Consider the following 20,405-nt stretch of genomic DNA (forward strand, 5'->3'; position numbering starts at 1 on the left):
CCAAATGTAGAGGTTCTGCAGATGTCACACTTATTCCAACATGAACTTACAAAACTAGTTGGGACAGCTTTATCTGTTATATATTTGATAAATATTTCAAAAGAAGATCACCATTTTTTATCGAAATAGCTACTTAATTGATTAGCAATATTAGAAAACCCAGAGGGGATACACATAATGGAAATAATTGACTATGCAAAACTAAGCAGGATACACAACTAAATCAGTAAAAGAACGTATTGCATACCGTTAACATAGAGGTAAAAGCTGAACAAAAATATATTTGCATATTTTTTATAAATGAAGGCACAAATTTTGCCTCATCTAGTGACTAGTATTATCTGGTCTTATGACGACAAATCAAATGTCTCTACTTAACATTACAGACAACTTTAACTACAAGGAGGATGCTGCAGAAACTATACATTCAGAACAAGGACACGTTACAGGAAATCTAAATGACTTCAGTTTTATCAGCATGAGGACAAGAGTTCAAAGAAAGGAACTTACAGTAAATTTTATGTACAGAGATGGCAGAAGAGAAATATAACAATCATTCTTTCCAAGTATAAGGAGCACGTTCAACAACCAGGTAATCTTGCCTGATATCTTTGACTACCCGAATCTCATTATCAAGGTATACAGTCTCAAACCTACACTAGAAATTATTCAAACCATCACTGAACACGAACGAAACAAAAGTAATCTGAAATCAAGCAAGAGAGTGGATGAAAAGTGAAAGAAAAATAGAAAAAGGAAAGAAGCAAATGTTTGTGACAAAGAACAAAACAAAATGCATGTGACAGAACTTTGAAAGGCACTGCAACTCCCAAAAAACACTATACATAATTTTCAATCAGATATATGGGAAACTCCTAATATACAAAATATCACTTAGTGGAATATAAAATGCTGTTCATCGAGACAATAAAAGAGAAAAGAGAAACACTTACCACCCTTGTCCAAATGGTGGCAGAGGAAACTCCCAATTTTTTCCACGCAGAACTGCACTTGTGAATCTACAACATAGCAACAATTGTCAATAGACCATGAAATAGTACAAACTACAAAAAAACTTCCAAGACAGGTGAAATACTCTCTCCATCCCATTACCGCTGTTCTCTGCTACTTCAAGAAATTTGTTCGTATTCCACTCCTCACTTCTAAAGTAAATTCCACAGAGAACCAATTCACAAAAGCTACTGCTACTCCTTAATACGAAACTAGTAGGAGTTGGCATATGAATCATCACTATCCATTCTGCGCTATTTGAACACGTCGTTTTCGAATACGTGCTGGTGGGATCAACGTCTTTACACACCCCAGAAAATTACCCATTACCGTTAGCCTAAAATACAGAGAATTCTATGTTAAATTCAGTGGCATAGCCATTAGCGGATCTAGGATTTCACTACACGGATTCAACACACAAAGAAGCCAAGGGGATTTAACATATATAATATATACATTACGAAAATGACCTATCTACAGAATGTAATTTTCCGGCAAAGGGATGTCAATTAACTCCGCTTGGACAAGGGTAGCTCCACCCCTGCATCCTAGCTACCTTTGGTGAAGAGGGTTCAATTGAGTCATTTTTGCCTAAAAATTATACCAATATGGATTTTGGAAACTCAAGGTAATGAGACCAGGTTCCTTTTTGAATCACGAAAAACATGTATATATGGCATTTGTTCATGGAAAATTTATTGAAATTTGCACATGGGTTTTAGAAATATATTTGTAATCTTTTGCAAAAACATAAATTTGTTCTAGTATTTTCAACACATTTTTACAAATCTTTTCCAAAAAACTACTTATGAAGAAGTCGTTTGATGTACTTTCCAAGTCTATTCGTTTCACGTCATGTGACATAGTTTGACTCTATGTTACTCGGACTCTTCAAAAATGTTGTTGGGTGCGTGTCAGATCCTCCAAATTTAGTGCATTTTTGGAGAATCGGATACGGGTGCGGTAGCACTTTTGGAGAGTCCGAGCAACATAAGTTTGACTTGGTACGAAATATAAGGAAGAAAGGAAGAATTCAGAGACTTATGCTCTTCAACATGTCAGAACAGTTGTATGGTTATAAGTTGCAGCCAAGTATATGGCTAGTGATCAACGAAGTGGGTTGAGAACCATGATGTTTTAGGTCCAAATCTGAGCACAAGCAAAAGCACTAGGGTGATTTCCTTATATATGCCCAAGCCTTGGTGGACAGAGTTATCCACTACTGTAGGAGGTAGCAAGTACCCGCGCAATTAGTCGAGGTGCGGGCAAGCTATCCTTGATAGCACGGTTATCAAAAAAGATATTTGTTCTTTTACAAAAGTTTTAAAACTTGTGATCTTAAATATGACATAACATTTATGCCGCTATAACAAAATTTCAGTAAGGATAAAATGAGAATTTTAAAGTTAAATGTTTCTAAAAGATAAATGTGTGTTCTTTTGAAATGAACTAATAAAGATATCACATAACTGGAATGGAGGGAATAGTACGTAACAAGATGATAGAGAAATAGTGACACCTGAAATTGACACGTTGAGAAGAAGCAACATGAATAGTGGACCGAACAAAGAAGACACCATCAGGTGGGAAAGTAATAACATTATTAAGAGTCCCTTTTTCAACATCAATAACTTGGAGAACATCACCAGCTTTAGTACCAAAAAAGGGAGCAGCAGTTTTAATAATATAAAGTTGCTCTTTCTCCGTAGTCCAAAGCAAACGCCAGGTGGCCGAAAGGGAAGCGTCAGTGGTGACAGTATCACGTCTGATAGCGGCTAAATCGTCAATTGCTTTGATTATTTCAGAGAGTTTTTGCGGGTCGGATTGAGTCTTGAGCCCACGTTCTTGGTCAGAGATAAGGCGAAGGAGATTGTCCTTGGCGGAGAGGGATTGAGATGTGAGGGAGGAACAATGGATTTTGTGAGATTTGGCATTAAAAGGGAAGTGCATAAAGGAATTAGGAGTGGCGGGAAGGGAGAAGCAGGTTGCCATTTTTGCAGTTGGAGGAGTACAGCTGATGAGGTGTACGGGGAAGAACAAGTGGCACTTGTGAATTTGTGTGTGTGTTACTGTGTGTGCGGAGGTGTGAACTTGCGCTTTACTTTTTTAGAGGGAAATGGTGGGGTTAATTTTACTCACTCAACTATGTTTTAATTTCACTAAAGTCACTCAATTATTTTTTGTCACTTAAAAGTAACTAAATTTTCGCATTTTCACTTAAAAATCATTTTGGCTCAAACCCCTACTATAAATATGACATGGCATAATATTTAATGAGAAAAATCCAAAATAAATGTCACATAAGCTTAAATGGATCATACCCACTTTAGATCCATTTCTTCCTTAATGTGATTTGACCCATAACCCAAATGCTTTCAATAAAAAAAATATTAAATTTCACATTAGTTTAAAATGATTATCCTATACTACAAAATTCTTGCCTTTTCTATTACATAATGCCCATTTATAGTTATTCTATACTAAAAAAAATCTTATCTTGTCTGTATGCCCCATCCGAGTCGTTTTATAACTCTACTGAAGTTAAAATACTACTGTATCCAACTCACACAATATATTTATAATTTTCTAGTGAAATTAAAATAGTATTGTATTCTTCATACATAACATATTAATGTATCATAAGCATTCTAGAATAATAATAAGGCTAATAAGAGTCTATTTTCACAAAACATGCACTTACAGATAACCTATTGCAATTATTTTGACAAAAGAAATATTGTATTTGTACGATAAAAACCCCACAAAAAAAATCACAAGATCTAATTTTATTAGGGGTGTGTGTTCCTATTGAAACCCATTTGGGTTATGGGTTAAATCACATTAAGAGAGAAATGGATCTAAAGTGGGTATGGACCATTTAAGCTTATGTGGCATTTATTTTTGGATTTTTCTCATTAATTTTTATGCCATGTCATATTTATGGTAGGGGTTTGAGCCAAAATGACTTTTAAGTGACAATGTGGAAATTTAGTTACTTTTAAGTGACAAAAAATAGTTGAGTGACTTTAGTTAAATTGAAACATAGTTGAGTGACCATCAGTGAAATTAACCCGAAAATGGTGAAGAAATTACTTACAAATTCAAGTGGCTCCTGAACTTATATTCCTCTTTTTCTTCTTTGTTTTTTCTTTTTTTGGCATTTCTTGGTTAAAAAGGTCCTTACTAGTTGAAAATATTTAATATACTTAACAACAACAACAACAACAACATACCCACTATAATCCCACATAGTGGAGTCTGAGGAGGGTAGTGTGTGCGCAAACCTTACCCATACCTTTGTGAAGGTAGAGAGGTTGTTTCCAATAGACTCTCGGCTCAAGCAAGCATAGGTAGCACAATAATAACAAGAAACAAGACGGGACAACATCAAAAAATTATGTAAAAAGAGCATACACGACAAGATAGAAAAAAAAAACAGGTATTCAAATAAGCCTACTACCAACCAAATGCGAGAGTACGTACTAATACTACCGGTATGAATAATCTAGACTAACCTACTATCCTAGTCTTCGACCCCCACGCCTTCCTATCACGCGGGTCATGTCCTCGGTCAGTTGTAGCTGCGCCATGTCATGCCTAGTCACTTAACCCCAACTCTTCTTCGGCCTACCTCTATCTCTCATACGGCCCTCCAATGTCAACCTCTCACACCTCCTTACAGGAGGGTCTGTGCTTCTCCTCCTCACATGTCCAAACCATCTAAATCGTGCTTCCCGCATCTTGTCCTCAATATGGGCCACACCCACCTTGTCTCGAATAACTTCATTCATAATCATATCTAATATGGTATGCCCGCACATCCATCTCAATACTCATCTCTGCTACCTTCATCTTCTGGACGTGAGAGTTTTTGATTGGCCAACACTCAGCCCCGTACAACATAGCCAATCTGACCACCGCTATATAAAATATACCTTTAAGTTTTGGTAGTACCTTCTTGTCATACAAAATACCGGAATCAAGTCTCCATTTCATCCATCCCGCCCCAATATGATGTGTGACTTAATTATACTTAAATGATATAAAATATATGTTCCTCTATCTGTGTACCTCGAAAAATACGACTAACAATTAAATTTGATTTGTGGTTTTAAAGATACGTGATTTAATTCAATACCAATTAACAGTCAACAAATATGAAGTAAAAATGAAAGAGAAAGCTGAATCAAACCAATGTTACTCAACAGCAGTGACCTCGAGCACGGGGACCTCGAGGTAGGCTTGGTATAATAAAAACAAGTATAAAAGCAAAGTAAGAACAATAGAGCTAAAGGACAAAGCTGATGAAAAGCAGGCGAAAAAAGGTAGAGTATATTCTATTCTCAGTGCTAGATGATCATACAAATGATTGGGGTTCCCTTTTTATAATAGAGGAACCCTAAATAAGGAATATTTCTATTTACAGTAGGGAATATTCTTGTTACAGCTATCTAACCGCCTTGTACGGAATTGTACGATCTTATTCCGGGATTTGCGCCATGATCTTAGGGACGTGGGAGGAATCTAGCTCGCTCTGGTACAAATCCATAACGGCACTATTTCGAGGTCGAGCACACTTGGCCTCGGTATTCCTCGAACTCCTGCCTCCGGGCATTATACTCTGTCTTCGAGCTCGAATCTGGTCCGCCGATTTTGAACTTAACCTCTCCCGGGCTCGGGCCTAGGGCGGAACCTCGAGTTTCTACATCGGGGGCATATGATTTTGACCGTATACAGATAGTCCCCGCATTTTGTAGAATAAGATGATAAGAAACAATTTGCACCTCGACTTCCCCGAGATTCTCATGATGATGTCACACCCGTGATGTAGGTGCTTGAAATGACCGGAAATGTCATGTCGGCGCTCTTCCCCAAAACATCAAATGTGTGTCAGTGTTGGTCGGCCACTTGTGCCGCCGATCCGTCGCCGCCTTTCTATAAATAGGAGGCTATTCTGTTGAACAAAGAACTGTGCATTTTTCTTCCTTATCTACTTTTGATGTTTTCCCTTCTTTGCTTCCTTCTTTAATTGTTCATTTCCATGGTTCGAACCTGCGAACACAAGGTCATATGGCGGCAACTTTACCAGTTATGCCAAGGTTCCATTTTTCAAAGCTTCGATTCAAAACAACGTGAGAAGGGCGCCGAATCCTTCTCGCATCAGAAAATATGCGAACTTTACACTGCTGCGCATCTCTCTTAACTTCAACCTGGTGTAGCACTTCATTCCTTTTGCTCTCCATGGAATGAGGTGGCATCATCGTCTACCAACTTTTGCATCCTACCCCGGAACAATGTCCCAAGGATAAACATTCTTGGATCGTTGCTCGTGCATCTTGCAACCCTTTTGATTTTTCTTGTGATAGAAGGTGAAGCTACATCTTCGGGTCTTGCCTTCTGGTCTTTTTCTTTTGTTGCTCTCGTTTAACGGATTATGGCTCAAAATTTCAACGGAATGCTCAATCCTCATTGCTGGAAATATAGTTACATTCATTGGGAATTTTCTGCCCTAAATCTCTTCGGGCGTACAGACATTTTCAAAGATCAAAATGGGGTCCCCGGGGAGAAGGTTCCCGAAGATGACGCTCTCGAGGGCGTGACCTTAAAAGTAGATTAGGTTCTTGGCTTTTGTTTCTTGCTTCTTTGTTCCTGTGTGAATACCCTTCGTGGATATTGTAGTAATATTTTGTAACCGTCTCTTGTAAATATAAAAGGATCTCTTTGTCTCATTTTTGGTTCGTGTTGAATTTCATTCCATCTTTATCTGAAAAAATTCGATTGCATAACTTTGGTGATTGGCCCGAACACCGGACTCGGGACATAATAAACCATTAGGTTTTTAATCAACCAATATAATATCCCTTAAGGCTCTTGTTAATCCTCGAGCTGAGCTTAAACCGATTCGATACGAACTCGGAACATCGGGATTCCTGAGTCCGAGTTAAGTGAGATCAAGGTCTCGAATTTGGAATAAAGTTAGCCCTTAGGATCCGTAGACGATCATCGAGTGAGAACTTCCTTCGAACTCGGGTAGCCCTTGGGCTTAGTAGTCAAGCGAGTACTTGCTCGAATCTAAAAAAAAGTTGGCCCTTAGACTTTTTTGTAGTCCCCGAGTGAGAAATTTCTCAAACTCGGGTAGCCCTTGGGCTTAGTGATCGAGTGAACACTTTGCTTGAACTCGAAATAGATTGATAAAAAATGAATTGATCTTCGACGCCTCGATTCTGATGCCAATCTCGTGACGTCAGCGGTTGAAGTGACTGAAAAGGTTGCTTTTCGTGCGGTTTCCAAAGTCATTGATTGGGGGCGACTGACGGTTGGCTTTTTGGCTTCCTTAGTACGCTTGAATGACCTTTATAAATAGGTAAACTTCACAATCTTGCAAACTTTATTCTCATATTGTTCTCAAAGTCTCATTAGCTTTTTTAGTTTCTCCGGATCTCTTCTACTAGTCCTTACTTCATTATCAACATTCTCTATTTTCGTGAATTTCCGCATTATAATGGCTAAGACCTCTAGATCGGTTCCCCAGAAAGAAAGAGCTTCTTCGTCTTCTCGACCGACCAAGAGTAAACCGGTAGCAACCCCTAGTATTGAGGAGTTCATTCCTCCGCCATGCGAAACAACATCCGATTTCAAGATCGAGAAAATCGTATCTGTCGATGCCCCCTTTTTCTGGCGAAATCGGGTTTATGACATTTGGGAGGACAACTCGTTCCCTTTTGGGAATTGGGTTTAAGAGAAGTGAAGAGTCGCCACCTAATGATTAAAGTGCATTAGGACACTAATAAGGATTTTGTTTGGATAACCGGAGATTGGGTAAGGGCTTGAAATTATTCCAAGGGGAAGGTGTTAGGCACCCCTCAGAATCCACTAGTGTGGTTCCCGGCCAAGCTATTGTTGTGACTTTAGGGTATAAATAACATATAGACAAATAAGGCTTCAAATAAGAGGGGATTTTCACATAAAGGTTGCAAATAGATGGAGTGAGAAGAAACGAAAGAAAAGCTGAATTTTGAGAAAAAAAAATAGTTTGAGAAATTTGAAAATAAACAAGTAAAAGAGAGGGGGGGTCCTAGGTTTATAAATAATATGGATCACCCCACACAACACCCGGTAACCACTTATACACGTGGTCTTATCGCGTGGTCATCATATCCATATCTACCCTTTCCCACCCCGTTAAGGTATTAAACGCGGAATGGTCTCGTTTCACTTATTGCATGCTATTACCCGCCCCAATCCTATCAGTCCCTGAGGCATTTGGGACTACTAATCCTAAAGGGAAAAGGTGTGAGGTTTTATAGTTTTAAAAGGACAAAATTCTAGGGCGACAATCAAAACACATAGAGCAAATATGGGAAAGGCATTCAAACACATAAGGCTCAAACAGACCTCCTTAGATCAGAGAAAGCATATAGTTTAGCATGTCTTGCACATACTGATTAGGGTCTGATTAAATTTAAAAGTTAAAGCAGACTGATTTGTGATTTGTCACATATATTCAGATAAGAAGTCCGAATTAGACCTGTCCGCTGGTTGTAATTAATAAAGACTGTTGCAGTTTATAACTTTTACCCTAAGGCTTGCCTAAGTGATAGACGAAAACCTATAGGCATGATGTCTAGAGATTTCAGAAATAAGAAAATGAACTGATTACATGCTGATTTAAAGGGAAGTTGCCAGTTAAAAATGAATTTTAGAAAACACGAGTTCTGTTGTTGGTAACGCATTATTACTGCTAATTTTAGAATCATAAGCGAGTGAGGCTATTCAGATTTGAGTTAGAGCCCCATATAGGCATGCTTTCTATGTGTTTTCCAACTTAGAACATTGTTATGGACATAGAAGAGTGCAGAAATCCTATAACATGATATCTAGGTGTTGCTTGTTTTACTTAAGGCCTATAAACACGTTTGCCTAGTGAAAAACGGGTATGCAAGAATCAGAAAAGACCCATAGGCATATTCTCTACGTGCGTGTGCGAAGCTATAGACATAATATCTACATGAAAGTGCAGAATCCCTATAGTCATGGTATCTAAATGAGAATGCAGAGTTTCTTATAGACATGATAGCTAAATGAGATGCAGAAATCTTATAGGCATGATAACTACATGAAAATGCATAAATCTTATAGGCATGGTAACTATATGAAAGTGCAGAAATCTTATGGGCATGGTAACTATATGAAAGTGCAGAAATATTATAGGCATGGTAACTATATGAAAGTGCAGAAATCATATAGGCATGGTAACTATATGAAAATGCAGAAATCTTATAGGCATGGTAACTATATGAAAAATACTGAAATTAGAGATTCCTACAGGCAAGTTATCTACCCTTTTCATGCATAGTCACCCCTCCCTTTTCACTAAACATCCCCAATAGTTTATTACAAAGTTATTACAGCCCAGAATGGAATAAGAAAAGCAAAATTACATCAGAAATTAAAAGTACAACCAAGGGGAGCCTAATTCAGGCTCCTTGTCTGAAACATGAGATGAACCAACTCCAAAGATCCGATTTCAAAAGCCTTTCTCTCATTTGGGGTGTGTCAGAGTTCCCTAAGAGCCTCATGTGGACTCCGGGCAGTGCTCACACCCAAATACATTACAGGATTAAGACATAGTGCAGTGTGGAAGGGCCAGCCCTCAGATGTCCAAGTTCAGAGGGAACTCAAGGTCCCAAAGCAAGGCTAACAAGAGAGGAGCAGAACTTAGAAACTAGGAGAGAGTGTAAGTGCAGAAGGGGAAATCTGAAAGGGGAGAGGAAAAGGGAATAGCTTAAAATCAGTGCACATAGGGGCATAGGGAAGTGGGGAATTTGCAAGAACACAAGAAGAGCAGGCTGAAGGGCATACCTAGCAATGGGATGTGCTGGCATACCCTCCAGCCTGTTTTAGAGGTTAAGACCTCACTGATTCAGAACCCAGTTCATGGACAACAACTGTTGTTGCCATGCCCTAAGTCACTACTCACAAACACATAAGGGTAATGGGATAGGGAGCAAAGATTCACAGTAGAAACAGGCAATAGAACATAGGCATGCTAAATTAAATATTGAACTCTACATAGACAGTAAAGTAGACATGGATATAAAGACTGTAATTAAACACATTGGGGTGATGCTGAAAACTAAAATTAGGACATACCAGTTTCAAGGAAACAAGTAAGAAAAGCAGTAGTCTTGTAAAAGCCAAAGTGCAGACAGGAAGGCAGAATACTTTTAAGCGAGAGTTCAAAAGAGAATGTGAAATTTGTGTAATTTGAAGTGTGTTCAGTCGTGTGTGTTTCGTGTGTCCTTTGTGAAAAGAGGGGTCGTGTATTTATAGTGTGGAAGTCATGAGGAAATAAGGTAAGAAAATAATTGAAGACTGATTGTAAATCAATCACATAAGACTCCCTTTAATTAAGGGATTCAAATTCAAACGGGTATAAAACAATTAAGAAAAGAAATTAATCAAACATTTGTGTAAAGCATGCAATTGAGGGTAAATACATAAAGGTTATTGAAGGACAAGGTCTCTGAAATACACGGTTGTACAATTTAAGGAAAGAAAATCAATTAACAGCCAAGAAATCACAAGGTCTGAGATTTGGTATGAATGAACCAAGTCAGAAAGATAGAAAAGGTTTTCACTTAAGGAAAATCAGTAAACAATCAATTAGACCTATTAAAAAGGAATTCTGAGTCAATCACTAGTTTGAAAACCCCTTTGAAGAAAGATTTATCACACATATAAAGCATACAGACACGTTTAAACATGAAAGAACTGTCATGCCAATCAGTAGAAGACTCTAGTGTAGAAGAAATTTAAAAGTTCAGAGTTGTATACAAGCAAAGAAGTTCAGACTTAGTTCAAAAACTCAAAAGTTAGTCTGAGAGAGTCAAGGGTTCTAAAATAGAACCCTAGTTCAATCACATGACCAAACCTCGGCAGAACCCCCAAATTCTAGGGTTTCCACCTTGAATCAAATACAGAGATGAGGAAGCAAGCGGTCGAAACAGGCTCAGGGGTTTCTTTCAGAAACTCATGAGAACACATGCAAACACAGTAGAAAGAGTAGAAGAAACATGCTTAAGAAAGTTCTTTCTCAGAAAAACCTAAACAAGGATCAGTTGAAGGAAAATATCAAAGAACACAGTAGAAAGGTATAGTATAGCAGGACATAGTAGAAGAAATACCAGAACATAGTAGAAAGCACATGAGAACATGATATGGAAAACATGGTAAAAGAAACACAAGCGTGGAGCATATAGAACACAGTAAAGAACATTCAAGAACGGAGTATAAAACTCAGTAAAAGACCATACAAGAACATGGTAAAAGAAAAAAAGCACAAGAACACAGTAGAAAGCATGCGACAACATGATATAGGAAACACAGTGAGATAAACATGTGAGACCAGGGTATAGAGACACAGTAGGAAAACGAAATATTAGAAAGCACGGAAGAACATGTGTGATAGAAAGGAAACATATGAGCACAGTAGAGACAAATACACACAAAGAAAGGGAAAAGAAAAGTCGGAGAAACATTTTAAGCATTTCAGAAAACCCTAAATCAAAAAAGAATCGATTTTGAAAGTAATTTTTGAAAGAAAGTTGGGGAAACCGTTTGAAAACTCAAATAGAGCATGGATACACAACAGATCTAAGAAAAATCAGAGAAAACCTCGAATAGTTAGGGTTTCAGAAGAACCCTAAAATGAGAAAGGCTTTGAAAAAGGTCCGATCTGAGTCGGAGAAGATCAGAACCAGGCTCAGAAGACCAGGATACGCCGGAGCAAAGCCGGAGATGGCCGTAGAACCTTGGATCGCTGGAGATCTGAACGAACACATTCGAGGTCAGACCTCGAACCTTCGAGTACCAAGCGTATAAGAGCAAAGGGAGGTGAGTTTAAGCCTCCCATGGCCTGAGAAGCCATGGATTCCGGTGGTTTCGAGGTTGGAGACGGTAGGAGACGATTAGGGTTTTGAGAACATTCGAGAGAGTTTGAGAGAGTGGGGTGCTTAGAGGCGGCTGATAGATGAGGAATGAGGGGATTAGGGTAGTCGTTTGGATTAAAAAAGGCAAGAATGAATAGGGGTCGTTGATCTCAGAGATCAACGGCCAGGATAAGAGGGGATCTGGGTCGGGTAGGTTTTAGTTGGGTCAGGGGCGGGTTAAATCGAAATTGGGTTAGCCCGTTTAAGATTGAAATTGGGTTTTAATTGGAGGTTGATTTGGGCTATATTTGAAATGAAACAGGGCTAGTATTTAAATAGCCATTTTTTCTCTTTTTATTTTATAAAAAATAGTAAGATAATTTTTGGAAACAAATTAAAGGTACTAAATTAATTAATAATATATAAATATTAAAATAAAAATACTGGAACGAATTTCATAATTATAAAATGCTATTAAATCTTAAAATAGGCTAAAATTGCAATTGTATGCAATTTAGCTTTAAAATTACTAAATAAATTTGTAAAAATGCGTAAAAATTACCTTAGCTATATTTTAGTATAAATGTGAGAGTAAAATAAGTTATTCACCAAAATAATAATTTGAGGAACAATTATTGGTTTTTGTACTGTCAAAATAAGACAATAAATTGATTAAAAAAATCCTTTTAAAATTAGAAAAAATACTAAAATATTTGGGCATACTTATATATACATATGTATGATATTTTGAAAGTATTTTGCATATATAGAATATACAGGAAAAAATTGGGAATCAACAGTATCGACACCAGGTCGATGCGAGCCCATGTCTCAATATGTCAGTTTGATAACCAAGGACGAGCTCCCGCAAGTTAAGGAGGATTGCAAGTGGGAGAACAAAGAAGTAGTGATCCCCTCCCCCGAGGAGGATATCACTACATATAAAGGGGGTACTTAAGCGTGTATACCTACCCATTCACGCTGGGCCCTGCAATTCCAACTCAAGGTCCCCTGGATCTAGTTATTCTTGACTTTTGCCAACGGTACCGAGTGACGCTTGGCCAGATCTATCCTTCGTTCTGGCGAATCGTTCATTTGATCAGGTTCTTTTCGAGTCAGGTCGAGGGGATGCCTTTCACCCTCAACCATCTGATCAGACTGTACAGTCCTTGACTTTATCGCGGTGGCTTGATAAAACTGCAATGCCGATCCTTGAAATCTCTCTTAACTAGTATTGATGAGGATAAAGGCCGAGGGTGGATGAGCCGGTTTGTCAGAGTCAAGACCTCCGACCTAATTCCTGTTGAATGGATACCGTTCCCCAAGGAGTGGAACATGAAACGTAAGTACATAATAAGTTTATACCCCGCTTCCCTTTCTTTTTCTCGGTTTTATCTTTCCCCTTGGTTTAAGCCCTTTCTAATGGCGTAGCTACTGCTTGGTTTCCTGGCGGGGTCTCGGACCTCGAAGGCTGGGTCCAAAAATTGGTTTCCACTTCGTCTTATTCAGAGCGTTGCTGGCGAGATTTAGCAAAAGGCCGATGGGAGGCCAAAAATCATGGTGAGTTCTTCCGTTTGTTTACTTGTATTTTCTAAGTGGAGTACTTACTTTGATTTTGTACAGGTCTTGGAGACGTCGTTGCTATGCGGCCGGCCCCGGCTGGTGAAGAAGAGATCCTGAAACCTTCTAAAGAAAAGAAAAGAAAAGGGAGCCACCTGCAAATTCATCGAAGCCCAAGAAAAGCGCGGCTCGAAAATCCAAGGTCGATACGGTGGCCTTATCTCCGGAAACGTCCCAACGCCTTCGGGATCAGGAAGAAGAAGAAGATGACGATTACCTTTTGATAGCCCGTAAAAGAGGAAACATCGGTGCTTCGAAGTCTATCGAGCCGGTGATAGTTGATGTGGTTCATTCTAGAGTCGAAGAAATCTCCGAGGGGAGTTCAAACAAAGTCCCCGAGCCATCTGGCAGTAAAAAGGCACCTCGCCTAGGAGGCCATTTAGGGGGCTAGGATGAGAGGTCTGACCCCGACCCCCTTCAAATGAAAGAGAATGCCCTGAGCAGATCACTTGGGGTAATCAACGTAGATGACTCATCGCCTGGTCCCGAGTTCTCCAAGGGGAAAATTCGAGATGCTCAGAATATGAAATCTTCTGAAGTGGGGACGAGCCACTAAGGGCATGACATCTTCCGAAAATGCCTCGCAGGGATTGAAGATGGCTCCGACCCGGATGCTTCTTTCATCTTTGATGAGGCTCGTTGACTCTTCAAACAAGTGAGTTTTATGTCCTTTAGAGTTACGCCTGCGCTTTGCTTTTGTTGTTCTGAACCTAACTTTTCCCCTTTTTCATGAAGGCTGTGGTGCTCCACAAAAGGGCATTTTTCAAGTCTCGAGCTGATCTTACTCGATGTGAGGCTGAGCTCAAGAAGATCTTGGAAGAGATGGACAGTCTTTAAACCCTCTATGCCAAGAAAGAGGAGCAGATCAGCGATTTTCGAACCGAATTGGCAAAGGCTTGTCAGCAACGAATCGAGCTTACCGAGGAGGTAATATTCCCTCTTAAGTTTTGTCGTGGGCCAACTCGCTCGATCTTCTAACTACTTTATTTTGTAGTTTCAACGAGAGGGTGAACTGGTGGAGCAGCTTCGGGAGGAGCTCAGGATGAAGGAGGCCGAAACCCTGGGCTGGAGGCAAAGCATGGACTTGCTTCTGAGAGAGAAACCCTTCGGGAGCAGTTGGCTTCACTTGAACGTCAGTTCCAAAGTGTAAAGGAGGAGCGCCTGGCTCGAGGCCGCCAAATCGAGGAGCTCAAGGTTAATTTTGCTGCTGAGTTGGTTAAGGCCAAATCTGATAGTGAGGCAATTATGTCTTCGTATCGAGCCGATGCCGAAGCAGCTAATACCCGGGCCAAGGAGATCTCCACTGCGGCCGAAGTTAAGTTATCATGTGCGCTCGACCATGCTAGGCGACAGTCTCAGAGGGGAACCCTCGAGGAGGTGCACGCTCGTGGCTTCGATCTTTCAACCGATATCCAGAAGGCGAAGACCCTAGAAGAGGAGACTGCTGCTTGCTTTCTGATGAGGATAATTCATCCAGTGGCTCCGAGAGTGGAGGAGACGAAGATGAAGTCCCCGAGGATGAGGCTCTCGAAGATGCGACCCCTGAAGATGTGACCCCGAAATAGTTTTAGGTTTCTTTATTTTGTTTTTGTGCAAGTATCCTTTTGTGTAAATATTCCTTGTAATCATCCTTTGGAAATACAAGAGGAACTTTTTATCCCATTTTTGACTTGTGCTGGATTTCATATTGTCTTTACTTATGGAAAACTTCGTTGGAATGATTGGTCCGAGAATTGGTTTGGGTTCGGGATATAATAAACCCTTAGATCTTTATCGATAGATATAATAATCTTCGAGCTAAGTTTAGATCGATCCGATGTAAGCTCGGGGTATCGTGACTCTTGAGTCCGGATCGAAATGAGAGCGGAGTCTCGAACTATAAGTTTTTGGCCCTTAAGCCTTTCTAAGTTGGCCCTTAGGTTCTTTGAATTGGCCCTTAGGCTCTTTAGGTTAGCCCTTATGCACTTTATATCGGGCCAATTTGGCCTCTAGAATGGCTATATAATTTTTCCCTCATTTCGGCTAAAAGACTTAGCGAAAGTTTAGTTATGCCATAGCATGTATTTTTTGTACCTGTTGGGTTTTTTGAAGGTTCGACGTATCGAGACCTTGATTGTGTACTGATAATCAAATATCTCTTGAGATTTTATCGAGGGCTGATGTTATTGAAGCCTCTAAATTATTCGAGGGCTAAATTTATCAAAGCCCATATTTTGCTTTTGCCGAGGGTAGTCTGATTTAACCGGTTTTTACAAAGTGTTTGAAGGCCTTCAATTTATGGCGGAAGTCGGACGTCTCCGAGCCGCATTATTTTGGCTATAGCCTTTTATATGACCGTAGTCTTTAATATGGCCGTAGCCTCCAAGTGTGTCTCTTGGACTTGTTCCCCGATAACTTTTCGAACTTGTTCGAAAAGTTAGTCCCCGAGTATATTGGCCTTGGCCTTTGTTTCGGGTGGATGCCTCTTTGAGGTAGTATGAGTCTGAGTTTTTGGTGACTAGGATGCATTGACTGCCAATGACAGTCCCCGAGTATTCGGGGGTGCTTTTATGCTTTGGCTCTTGAGCCGTTTCCTATAGGGTTATAAGTGTAGAGCTCGTATAATAGTAGACTTCTTTGAGACGCAAAGTGTTTTTGATATGAACAGAATGCGTCTTCAAGTAATTCGATACATGCGTACATGTTCTGCCGTTGAGGCTCGACTATTCTATTTGGACACGGTTCATCTGACCGTTTGGCCCATTACAACGTTTTCCTATCGAGGCCCTCTTAGGTGTGAAGTGTTTTCCTCGAAAATACAATCTCTGAGGGTGATGCCCCCCTTAAAAATACAATACCCGAGCCAACTCCGGAGGCACATTTCTCTGGGTTAAGCTTCGTGTCACATTGCCTCGAAACTTTGAATGTTTCCTGCAAATGAATTAAAATGGTCCTCTGCGCACAGGGACTTAACCAGTTATATCATTAATATAGGCTTTCATTGTTTTACCTGTTTGTTTTTCGAACATCTTGTCAACTGGACGTTAGTAAGTAGCTTCTCGGACTGAGGCCTCCTTTTTAGCTTCACTGGTTTAAACCTAAGATCGATGCTCAACCTATGTGTGGTGATTTCCAGTGGAATCCCTGTTATATCTAAATGGGACCAAGCAATGCAATCCATATTATCAATAAGAAACTAAATGAGTTTTTTGCTGAGTTTGGGGGTTAATCCCGTTCCCAGGTGTACCTTTATCTTGAGCGGTTGACTTGGTAGCATCGGACTCCTCGGGAACAATGAAGGTTCGAGGAGTAAGGAAGTTCTCTTCTTCGCCTTCGGTTACCTGTTATTCTGGTTTCGTCGAGTCTGGGAGCTGTGATTGCTACTTAGCCGCCTGCTTACCTTTGGAGCTCGATTTCTCCGAGGCCAAGGGTTCTGGTATCGGCACCACTTCCTCAATTGCAAACATCTCTTTTGCATCATGGTGTTCTCCGTGGATTGTTTTCACTCCTTCCTCTGTCGGAAATTTCATCATCTGGTGGAGAGTCGAAAGCACTGCCCTTATGTTGTGTATCCATGGTCTCCCGAGGAGCGCGTTATACCTCATGTCACCTTTGACGACATGGAACCTGGTGTCTTGTATGGTCCCGGCTACGTTTACTAGCAAGATAATCTCTCCCTTTGTTGTTTCGGTTGCCATGTTGAAGCCATTCAGCCCCCGGGATGCGGGTACAATCTGATCTTGCAGGCCAAGTTGTTCCACGACCCTCGATCTGATTATGTTTGCCGAGCTACCTGGATCCACTAAAACACGTTTAACTTAAATTTTATTTAAAAGAATAGAGATTACCAAGGCGTCGTTGTGAGGTTGGGATATGTTTTCTGCTTCCTCATCGCAGAATGACAGGACGTCCTCGGGCACGTAGCTCTAGGCCTGCTTTTCTCTTGTGATCGATACTTTGGTGCGCTTGAATATAGGACGTTGGGGGACATCGACCCCTCCAGTGATCATGTGGATTACATGCTGTGGTTCTTCTTGCTCATTTTCCTTGAATCTCTCTCCCTGAAGTGGTTCTTGGCACGATCACTTAGAAATTCTCGATGGTGGCCCTCGTTGAACAATCGAGTCACCTCTTCCCTTAGCTGCCGGCAATCTTCCGTTCTATGACCGTGCGTGCCATGATACTTGCACATCAAGTCCGGGTTTCTTTGAGAAGGATCGGTTTGTATGGGCCTCGACCACGTAGTGTCTTTGATTTTTCCAATTGCCGACACGATCCCTGATGCATCCACGCTAAAGTTGTACTCTGATAATCGGGGAGCCTCCGTGGGATTGGTATGTTTATCGAACCCGCTCTTACTCATGAGTCCCCGAGAACTTTTCCCTCGATCATTTCTCCGATCTCTCTGAGGAATGTTATGGCTTGGGCCGATGTTCCTTCGGTCGGCGTATGGCTTATACCTTTCCCTGTTTGACCTCGAATCTTGTTCGTGTCCCTCGGGGGCTTGGCAACGAACCTGTTAGGATGAACTGAACCCGAGGGTGCTCCTAATTGGTCGTCCTTAACCCTGATTTTTGACTGGTAACGGTTGTGCACATCTGACCACGTCACAGTTGGATACTCGATTAAGTTCTGCTTTAGTTGTAGAGAAGCAATTGAGCTTCGCTCGTTCAAACCCTACATGAAGGCCTGTACTGCCCAGTCGTCGGAAACCGGCGGCAGTTCCATTCTCTCCATCTGAAACCTGGACATGAACTCCTTTAACATCTCGTCGTTCCTTTGTTTTATTTTGAAGACATCCGACTTTCTCGTGGCCACCTTTATGGCCCCGGCGTGGGCTTTAACGAAGGCGTATGCTAACATAGCAAATGAATAAATATAGTTAGGAGGTAAGTTGTGATACCAAATAATAGCTCCCTTTGAGAGTGTTTCCCCAAACTTTTTCAACAATACTGACCCGATTTCATCATCATTCATGTCGTTTCCTTTGATCCCACAAGTGTATGAAGTAATATGTTCGTTAGGGTCGGTTGTTCCGTTATATTTGGGTATATCGGGCATGCGGAATTTCTTAGGAATGGGCATCGGGGCTGTGCTCTGAGGGAATGGTTTTTGTATGAACTTCTTGGCATCTAGACCTTTCAAAACTGGAGGTGCCCCTGGTATCTGGTCTACACGGGAGTTATAAGTCTCCACCTTCTTGTCGTTATCCTCAATTTTCTTTTCTCCAGACTCGATCCTCTTAGTGAGCTCTTCGAGCATTTTCATAATGGTGGGGTCAGTCCCCGAGCTGTCTCCATTTGGTCTTTCTGGCGTTGGTTCAGCACGTCGATTGTTTTCTTGTTCAGCTACACTCAGGGGTCTTATTCTGACTTTGAAGTTGAGCGATGGCGATTTGTTGAGCCTGCAACATCTCAAATATCACTTGGAGGCTAACTCCTCCATCTCCTGCTCCTGGCGTTCCTTGATCCATTGGTCGAGCATCCCTGCGTACGCTCCCTTCGGGGTCTGTGCCTGGGCTGGTGTTTATAGCAATATGAGAACCAATATCAACTGGTTCCATGTTTGGCACTTCCCCAGGGTTTATCGGTGGTACACCGACCCCTACATTGTTGTTTTCTCCAAGACCCCCATTGTCATGAACATGTGCGTTTTGTGTGCTAGACATGCTTAAGCCTGCAAATCAAAGATTCTTGACAAGAAAAGGCGTAAAGATAAAGTGTGTAATAAGAATCAGTAAAGTAATAATCACTATTATCTTTAGCCCCACGGTGGGCGCCAAACTGTTTACCTCGAAAAATACGAGTAATAATTAAATTTGATTTGCGGTTTTAAAGATACGTGATTTAATTCAATACCAATTAACAGTCAACAAATATGAAGTAAAAATGAAAGAGAAAGGTGAATCAAACCAATGTTACTCAACAGCAGTGACCTCGAGCACGGGGACCTCGAGGTAGGCTTGGTATAATAAGAACAAGTATAAAAGCAAAGTAAGAACAATAGAGCTAAAGGACAATGCTGATGAAAAGCAGGCGAAAAAAGGTAGAGTATATTCTATTCTCAGTGCTAGATGATCTTACAAATGATTGGGGTTCCCTTTTTATAATAGAGGAACCCTAAATAAGGAATATTTCTATTTACAGTAGGGATTGTTCTTGTTACAGCTGTCTAACCGCCTAGTACGGAATTGTACGATCTTATTCCGGGATTTGTGCCATGATCTTAGGGACGTGGCAGGAATCTAGCTCGCTCTGGTACAAATCCATAACGGCACTATTTCGAGGTCGAGCACACTTGGCCTCGGTATTCCTCGAACTCCTGCCTCCGGGCATTATACTCTGTCTTCGAGCTCGAACTTGACCTCTCCCGGACTCGGGCCTAGGGCGGAACCTCGAGCTTCTACATCGGGGGCATATGATTTTGATCATATACACTATCATTATAATATAAGTAATTTGTTATATCAGAACGATCTTATAGTTATTAGAGTTACTTACTAATTTACTTGTTATTGACATTAGGGGTGTCAATGGTTTGGTTCGGCCGGTTATTTTATAAAATTTGTACCATACTAATTTTTCGGTTATTCTATTATGTATAACCAAAATTAGACTTTTCGAAACCGTCATGATCATGTCGGTTTCACTTCAGTATCGGTATGGTTCGGTTAATTTTCGGTATTTTTTTTAAATGTTGTGTAAAATTCACCAGTAGAAGTAGAATGCAATAACATACGTTCTTTTATAGGACTTAGCAAAACTCTCTAGATATTTTTATTGTTTAAAGGGTGATGAATTAAAAAAACATGAAAGATGACTAGAGTATCCATCAACTATTCGACAGCAACGTAAAAGAAACCAA

At 40.4% G+C, this 20,405-nt stretch overlaps 1 protein-coding gene across 2 annotated transcripts; it reads right to left on the reverse strand.

Moving 5' to 3' along the window:
- LOC109214019 (probable plastid-lipid-associated protein 11) lies at positions 256-3,112 on the reverse strand. 2 transcript variants are annotated; one of them, XM_019377890.1, is made up of 3 exons: positions 2,531-3,111; positions 954-1,019; positions 256-653 (listed from the first exon to the last, which is right to left on the reverse strand). In XM_019377890.1, exons 1-3 carry the CDS (start codon positions 3,001-3,003, stop codon positions 554-556), a joined length of 639 nt encoding a protein of 212 aa, XP_019233435.1. In that variant the 5' UTR covers positions 3,004-3,111; the 3' UTR covers positions 256-553. The 2 variants fall into 2 exon arrangements, with proteins under 2 accessions (XP_019233435.1, XP_019233442.1); XM_019377897.1 differs by having other exon boundaries at positions 569-658; positions 2,531-3,112.

Source organism: Nicotiana attenuata, chromosome 2 (assembly GCF_001879085.1).
Source record: "Nicotiana attenuata strain UT chromosome 2, NIATTr2, whole genome shotgun sequence".
NCBI lineage: Eukaryota > Viridiplantae > Streptophyta > Magnoliopsida > Solanales > Solanaceae > Nicotiana > Nicotiana attenuata.

Bases quoted from the DNA above. Each gene is read 5' to 3' on its own strand.
- LOC109214019 (XM_019377890.1), bottom strand. From the start codon at position 3,003: ATGGCAACCTGCTTCTCCCTTCCCGCCACTCCTAATTCCTTTATGCAC. The intron at 1,020-2,530 runs GTGTCACTATTT...GCTATGTTGTAG, and splicing joins TCTCAACGTGTCAATTTCAG to ATTCACAAGTGCAGTTCTGC. The intron at 654-953 runs GTAAGTGTTTCT...TTTCTAGTGTAG, and splicing joins CCACCATTTGGACAAGGGTG to GTTTGAGACTGTATACCTTG.